At 47.1% G+C, this 8,051-nt stretch overlaps 1 protein-coding gene across 2 annotated transcripts in view; it reads left to right on the forward strand.

Annotated features, from left to right (window-relative positions):
• The first annotated feature begins 683 nt into the window (after positions 1–683).
• The window catches only part of ITPRID2 (ITPR interacting domain containing 2), a 39,777-nt gene continuing 32,409 nt past the window's right edge, over positions 684–8,051 (forward strand). For both annotated transcript variants that reach the window (XM_057363747.1, XM_057363748.1), the window contains exons 1-5: positions 684–764; positions 1,019–1,297; positions 1,398–1,449; positions 6,371–6,420; positions 7,261–7,317. In XM_057363747.1, coding sequence (XP_057219730.1) covers positions 1,078–1,297; positions 1,398–1,449; positions 6,371–6,420; positions 7,261–7,317 — 379 coding nt within the window. In that variant the 5' untranslated portion in view covers positions 684–764; positions 1,019–1,077. The remainder of the gene's footprint in view (positions 765–1,018; positions 1,298–1,397; positions 1,450–6,370; positions 6,421–7,260; positions 7,318–8,051) is intronic.

An 8,051-nucleotide genomic window follows, 5' to 3' on the forward strand; every position in this document is an offset into this window, starting at 1 on the left:
GACTCGGACACGGCTGCTGTCAGGCCGGATGCAGCCGGGTGGTCAGGGCACCTGGCACGGGCCTTGGCCACCACCTGAGCAGGACACAGTGGTTGAGAAACGGCACTCGGTCCCCGACAGTGCCAGCAGTCTKTTGTGCTTGCCAGATCATGGCACTCGTTCGCCTTTTGCTGAGTTTTCAGTTGATTCTGGTGGCATGAGTACACCCTGAAGGMGATGATAAAGGCTTCAAATACACCTAAAATTTTAAGAGGCCGGGCTTGGTGCTGCTGGTGTCTCTGCAGCCCCTGCCCGTGCCCGAGCAGAGGCTGATCTTATTTCACACCCCTGGAAGCGAAGCAGAAAGCTGTGTGTGACCAGCCAAGCTGTTCTTTTCCTTGTCCCTTTTCTCTCCCCTTTACTCCCGTTCCCCCAGGATAAAACCGTTCAAAATCTCTCTTYGCTGCTCCGCGTATTTTTCAGTTTGGAAACATCCTGTACGGGCCCAGGCCACGGGCGGCTCTTCAGAGCCCGGCCAGGCCCGAGKGGCAGCGCTGCCCCAGCGCCAGGGGTCCGACCGCCGCATCTCTGCCCGCATCCCTGCCCCGCCAAGGCGGCCCGGCCCCGGCGGGAGGCCCCGCTCTGTCCCGGCCCCGCCGCCGTCACGTGGCCGCCGAGTTTTCTCATCCCCGCAGCGGTATGAGGAAGTCAGAGCCGCCGCCGCCGCCCGCAGCCCGGGCGGGCGCAGCCTCCGCCGTCGTCTCCACCTCGCCGCGGCGCGACATGTGAGTACCGCGGGCAGCCGGGCCGGCCGAGCTGTGCCCGCACGCTGCCCCCCGCACGCCGGCGGGCCGGGTATGACACCTGCGGGGTTGGGAGCGCCCGTCCGGGGGCGACCGGGGGCCAGCGGTGGCCGGGTCTGAGGGCGGGCCGGGGTGTGAGCGCGGGGCGGGGCGGCGGCGCTGCCGGGGGTGCTCGGACGGCGGCCCCGCGGCCCCCGCACGAACGGACGGACGGCACATCTTGGTTCGTCCGGCAGGCTGGCTCTCTCCGGCGCTCGCCTCCCGGTGTGAAGCCCCCGCCGGCGCCGCCGCCCCGATGGAGCCGCCCCCGGCGGCGGAGGAGTGGCAAGGGGCGACCCAGAAGAGGAAGGCCTGGGCCAAGAGCCGCGACTCCTGGCAGGCGTCGGAAGCGGAGGATTTCTCGGCAGCGGCGCTGGCCCGCGGCGAGGAGGAAGAGGAGGAGGAGGAGGAGGAAGAAGAGGAAGAGGAGGAGGAGGATCCCGCCGGCGGGGAGCTGCCGCTGGCCGCAGGAGCAGGTCAGTGCCGGGGGGCGGCAACCCGCGAGTCACCGGGACCCCGGCGGGGCGGCCTCGCTGTTGCTGACTGTCAGCTTCTCTCTCCTGTTGTGCCCCTCAGGCTGTCACAGCGTCCCCAACGAGAAGATCGCGATATGGCTGAAGGACTGCAGGTGGGTCGCTGCGGCGGCGGGTCGGGGCAGTGCCCGCAGCGGGAGGGGAAGCAGCCCCGGCGGGCTGGCGCGGTCATGGCCGGGAGCGGAGCGGCCACCGGCGCTGTCGCGGCCGCCCCCCGGCGCTGTGCTCGGGCCGGGCTGCGCCAGGAGCAGCGCCCAAGTCCGCATGGCCCCCGGGCAGCTGCCGTTCGGCACGGCTTCTTTCCTTGGCGGCTCATTAATGAGTCCGAAGGCTTTCAGCCGCCGCGGAAGGAGCTCAGTTGAGGGTAAGGAAGGCAGCATGACTTTGGAAGCTGCACAGTTTCTCACCGAGGGGATCCAGTTTAAAGCTTCCACTGGTTCCTCGCTTAGTTTTTGGTTCAGATTTAAAGAAACTGTGCTTCCGCGGCAGTGGCCTCTGTGCTTGTGGGGCTTCAGGAGTGATGGCACGGTTTAGACTAACCTGATCTTTTCCATGTCTCTTACAGTCCTCTATCCTTAACTTGAGGCATGGTATATATAGTCGGTTTCTGTTAAAAAATAATTTGCGGTGTTTGGAACAGGCTGATGGCATGCTTTTTCTTCATTTTTAGTCACATAAAAGTACAAATGCTACATCCAGTAGCAGCTGCTTTTGTCCTKTCTTTTTCACCATTCAGTCCTAACAGCCCTTGGAGGCAGAGTTGATGGGGAGAAGCTAACAGTTAGCTTTCCATTAGCTAACAATGGCATTTCAAGACCACTGCTTTAAAAGTCTGWATATTTTATGGATATTTCTGGTTTCTTTCTTCTTTTGAGAGCAACTACAGTTAAGATAAGAATTTACCACTGAGATTAGCTGTCCTTTGTGATCTCTTCGTCCAGGAAGCAGCTGACTGAGCTTACTCTGTAACTGAAGTGTGGGTTGGTTTATAGCTACAGGATCCTCCATACAGTTTTCTTCAGATCTTTTCAGTCTGTGCCTCGGAGAAGGTCTTGGCAGCTACAGGTTTGATCATACTAATATCTAAAGTACAATGTTCAGACCTGACAAACCTTTCTTCCAAAATGCCACAATGGGAGATTTTGCTGACTTTTCCTCAAATCTGGTGTCCTGATGGTTTATTGAACTACATCCTTAAAAATAAGTATTATTAATTYAGTGCTTTGTTAGAAGTATTTTCTGAGTGGGGAGGGCAAAAAATGTAAGGACTGGAGGGAGAAGAGGTCCTTGGAAGAGAAATTCTTCCTAATGCTGCAATGCCACTCTGTCTCAATCTGCAGGATTTCTGTCTAGAACCTTCCCTGGCCCGATGGTCCTTTACCGTTTCCATATAGCATTTAAGAAAAAACCACAAAGCTGCAAACTGACAACATGAACATCTAATAGATGGACAAAAATCTTGAGTAATAACACAAGGATTGCAGTTTCATTCTTGTGCCTTGGTAACTTATTTGTTGTTCAAACTGGCACCACATGTTTCTATGGARTGTGTTTGCATCTCTGGAGGTTGATTCCCAAAATATGGGAAACTTACTTTACACTCTATTTCCATGTTTTACAAATAACAAATGAAGCACAAGTTCACTCTTTGCTAATACAGAAATGCAAACTTAGGTAATGCATGTTTGCAAAACCTGTTGTGCTCCTTCAACWGAAGCCTTTTAAAGTTCAGCTAATTTACTATCGTAAATATTTTCAGAGAAATATTATGTTCTCCTCAGAAAGATTTTAAAAAATATATGTCCTAAGCAAKGCTATTCAGATGGGAGTTATCCTCTGCTCTGTGGAATGTAAGGTGCCAGCATGTATGGTTCATGTCTGGGAGGTGCAATTCCAGCTGCCTGAAGGGTTGCACAGTTCCTTGTGTTTTAAAGGTGCAGAACAGTTTATTTTTTTGGGTCTAATATATGTGCAAGCAGTTGCTAGCATGTGTAGTAAAGTGGTAATTCAATTTGCAGTGTTATAAGTGATTATATGTAACCTTGAACTGATTGTCTCTGGATAACAGCATACATAGAAAAAGAGGACAGCATTAACAGATGAGAGAATAGCCCTGCAGATATTACAGTGTTTTGTTTAAAAATAACAGTTGTGAAATGTACAATTTGTAAGTTGTCCTCCCTGAAAATGCTTACTTGATTAATAACACTGGTTTTGCTAGCTTTGACTCCTACAAAGTGTGGGCATACACAAACCGAGTTTATATTTCTGGTTCAGGGCACTGCCTTTTTATTACAAATTAGCTCCAAAAGAAGTTACCATGTAGCTATTACTACAAGTGAAGATCCAGCTACTTAAATACGATTCTCTGTAACATGTTTTCTAAAAGCAGTCTTTTAATTTTGCCTGAGTTTCTGTAAGTGTTTGTGAAATCAGAAGAAAATTGACACTTTTAAAATCTCATTTTCTGGTTTGAGTTGGCAGCAGCACAGAAAACCTTAATATCAACCCACTGCATAAATAGATCTGCTTATAAGGTTTATTCTAAAAGCATCAAGGGTTCCTATTACCCCATGTTATTTACCTTGGTAGACACATGTTTTTTTGAGCTCTTTTTGTAAAGAAACAGCAGCAAACCACAAAAGAAAAAAAAAAAGCAAAAAAGAAAAAAAAGCAAGTATTTATCATACTGTGATAAATATTATGGAGGTATAAAAAATGTCAGGTGTTACTCAAAGTCTCTGGTTCATTCTTCAGTCATGTTTTGGGAATCGAATGCCTTTGAGAAAGGCCCCTTTTGCTCTCCCCCCAGTACTTTGAAAAGGCATTTTGAAGTAATAAGAAAGCTCATAASAGCTGAAACACAAATGTTTGTATTATACTGATAGATAAAAAGAAATTTTTATCAACTCTTATGATGATGTGTATTATTTTGTTTTAATATATTTAAACTCTGCCTGCAAAACAGGGGATGTGGGAGGTATCTAGGAGCCATCTCCAGTAGATATGCAGGAAGTGAGTTCTTGAAATGCCTCAGAAACAAGAGATTTTTTTCTTCAAGTTTAAAATAAACATGGCTCCTGCCCAGTTAAGGTTTTAAAACCTGGGGTTTAAACTCTTCCACAGCACAGTGTAAAACCCTTGTCCGGTTCCAAAAGGCCACCCAACCACAACTGGTCGCTGAGCAAACAATGCTCTGGGATGAGAGGAAGCCCTGAGGCTGTGAGACCCCATCACAGGGGGCACAGCAAGTGAAGAGTCCCCCAGCCCTAGCACTGCCAGGTACACAGGGCTGCTCTGGGACTGAACCATGAGCCTTGCTGGGGAAAAATGGCCTGGTGCAGAAAGGCAGAGCCATCCGTGCTGTTGTCCAAGAGGATTTTTGTGTGTATTTGTCCCTCATTTAATGTCACGTTTTGTCTTGTTCTTAATAGTGAGTTTTTCAAAGGCCAGGGGTGTATTGCAGCTGTGTGGAACAGTGCAGGCAGGACACCAAGGGGTGGTTAGCAAGGATGCTTTTCTTGTAGCTGCTAACRTGCTGTAGAGGTGACAGACTTAATTTCTAAAGAAAATGTCAGCTTTGGTGGATTCTTTTACTGCTTTCTGCCAGCAACTGCATGCAGCACTGACCTTGACTGTCAAAGTCAATGCCAGCAAGTTTCTACATCAAAAACRTAGAGGCATGGGAGTAGCCACCAGGGAATGAGAAGGAGAAGGTTAGAAGTGCACCCATCAGAGCCAGGGAGTAAACAAGCAGCATAGTTACTACCTCAGAACATAAGCCTTCTTGTAGTGTGACAGGATTAGACAATGYGTCCTAAGTTTTTTCAGACTCTCACTGCAGAGACAGACAGGAACACACACTGAGCCTCGTCAGTGTGTCCTCTCACCTGAATCATGCTTATGCACCTGGATGCTCGGGCTGTTTGCCTTGGAGTCCCACCATGGTGGGGCTTTGCTTTGCTTTGCAAAAGGCGTGCTGAAGTGAGCTTGCTCCGTATCAGCAGGCTSCATCTGGAGAGAGTGAGCTCCTTTCAGAGGGGAAAGAAAAATAAAGTTGCGAAGTGTAAGGTCTGTTAGAAAGCAGATGCAAACTTTCCTTGCTTAATTTGGCCATGGCACCAAAATAAATACTGTATCAGAACACTGTTTACTTTTAGGTCTTAGGGCAGGTTTGTGTGTTTGTCTAATTAAAAATCCAAATGAAACATACATAATGTAGGCACGTAAATCATTTGCTTTCCCCTTCTTTATGAGTGTTACATTTCTGAATTTGTTTTGAGCTTTGAAAGTTAATGCTGTACTACTTAGAAGTGACAAGGCTTTGGTTAAACATGTCTGAGAGACAAGATGTGGAAACATCTAACTAGTGTCAACACGTGCAGTGTGAACTCAGAGTGCTATTGGACCTGTTATTTGTGAGGCTTCTGCTACTCCTTCTGAGCACTATGAGGTTCGGCAAATCCCCTGCCCTTCAGGCAACAGCAGTAGGAGATATTATCCAAAAAAGAACTAGTGTGAAGTGTCTACAAAGKATCAGAATTTGCAAGTGACAGCTAACATAGCTGTCAAGATTTTTATCTTGATTCTTCTTGATCACCAAATACAACTTTTAACCCCTCTCTCCAAGAAGTTTCAAATGTGTAGAAAAATGGCAACAATTTTTGCTGCATAAATGAGATTGAAGTAATCCTTTCAAAAACTCACGCTTGTTTCTTCTGGGTGTTTTACTGAGAAGTCCATAATTTTCCTCAACAGGGGGCTGCTGCCCTAAAGGTGTTTGAGCCTTGCAATTATAATGTTTTGTTGTTTTTTCTCTGCAAGGTGTATTTATTTAGAGGGCTGGGGATTGTTTAGGCAGTTATTGCCAGTCGTCGGATGTTTGTGCTTTCTGGGGGCGGAGGAAGGGAAGAAGGGAGGGAGGGACAACTGCTGCTATCACAAGCTTACATGCTGTAAGGAAGGACATGAAGCAGCAAGTTTTCTAAGTAGTATTAATCTCTTCTGTGGTTTCAGAACGCCTCTGGGAGCCTCCCTGGATGAGCAAAGCAATCCTCTGTTGAAGGGTAAGGAAGCTTTACCTACTGAAATCTCTTTTGCTGGAAATTGTGTTCTCAAGGACATTCATATGAGACCTGGTCTCTAGCAGCAGTACAAACCGCAGCCAGGTCAGTGTGGCCTAGTTATTCTCACAGCGGAGCAATTGTGCCCAAGAAACTGGAGAAGGGGGRAAAGAACCTGGATAAGTCTTTCTGGGGATCTTAGTAAGCTCTAAAAAAACTCCCAAATGTGCAAACCAAGGAGGTGATTTTGTCTCCAAGGTCGTGAGCATTAGGCAGTCTCTGCCTCTAATAACTGTGGCTGCCACGCCTGAAAATTTTACTATCTGAGTAGTCTGAATACTGAAGTTCAAAGTACAGTGGGAATGTGCAGGTAGTGACAGGGTGAAGAAGAATTACTTGCTATGCCTGAAGTCTTGACTTCAGCTCCTAATCTGGTACCRGGAGGTGAGAGAGGAATGCCGCAGGTGGACTCACACTCTGGATTCCCCTGGCAAGATGTCTGGAGGATAGATAACACAGCAGYAGAAGGCACAGATGTGCTGAGTGGTACCTCCAGGTTCCCTCTTGCAGTTAATTTGCTCTCACATTGACTCGGAGGTGTTTCTGAGCACAAAACTAAAGCAGTGATATAGTTGTTCTCTTTCAAAATAATTTTGCTATGTTCTGAAATGTAAATTCTCTCTTCTTAATGCATTTTAACTGCATGAGTAATGCAGGAATTGTAAATAAAGTCTGGTTATTTCTTGTGTCAAATGAAGTGTCTTGCTAATATCTTTAGATAAGATGCTGGAAGGAAAACAGTGGAGCATTGTTGTGGTTGAACTGCTAACTGTATGTTTTCAGGCATGCTGGTGAGAAATGGAGGAAGTTTTGAAGATGACTTATCCTTGGGAGCCGAAGGTGGGTGTGGCAGATTATGACTCTTTCTCTAGCAAAAAAAAAATTAAGTTCAGTCATCTGATTTTTATTTTGAAGGATGGCATTGGCTAGAAAATCAGGATGAAACACACAAAAAATGCAGGAAGATTTGCTTTTTGAAGTTATTTAGGCTATTGCTAGAATTAAACATTCTGGGTCTCTGACCCAAAGGTCAGGGGCAGCCCTGAATTTGCTTTTTCCCTCTCATTTTAATACCCACGATGACAGAATAGCCTGGAGCACTTACCAAAGCTGTGAAAAAATGATTTCTCCTACTTGCTCTTCTTGTCCATGRGTTACTCTTGGCAGCCATGCATGCCCCACTTCTTCTGAATCCCTTGGGAGTGGCATGTGCAGGCTTTTGAAAGGAGGAATGAAATTCTGTCAGCCAAGAGGCAAACCCATTAAGGGCTAAGTGCTTTTAAAAATGAAAATACCAAAGCTGAGTAAGTATTTTGGATCACCCACARTATACACTTTTCTGTTGCTAGCTGCTTGCCTCTTCTTTCTCTTCCCTTTTTTAAGGGGAAGGAGATGTGGCTGTTCCCAGTGGACTTCTCTGTAAAAAGCACTTCTAGCCTTTCTGTTGATCATAGGTTAGAGGTGTCCATAAACAAACTAACAAAAGCACCGTGGATTCTGTTCTAACAGCACTATCTTGTAGTAAAATAGCAAAAACATGTCTCACAAACCAGGTCCTGGGATTATGTGCAAGG

Source organism: Malurus melanocephalus, unplaced genomic scaffold, assembly GCF_030028575.1.
Source record: "Malurus melanocephalus ecotype Western Australia unplaced genomic scaffold, MMel_1.1 scaffold_30, whole genome shotgun sequence".
NCBI classification, from domain to species: domain Eukaryota; kingdom Metazoa; phylum Chordata; class Aves; order Passeriformes; family Maluridae; genus Malurus; species Malurus melanocephalus.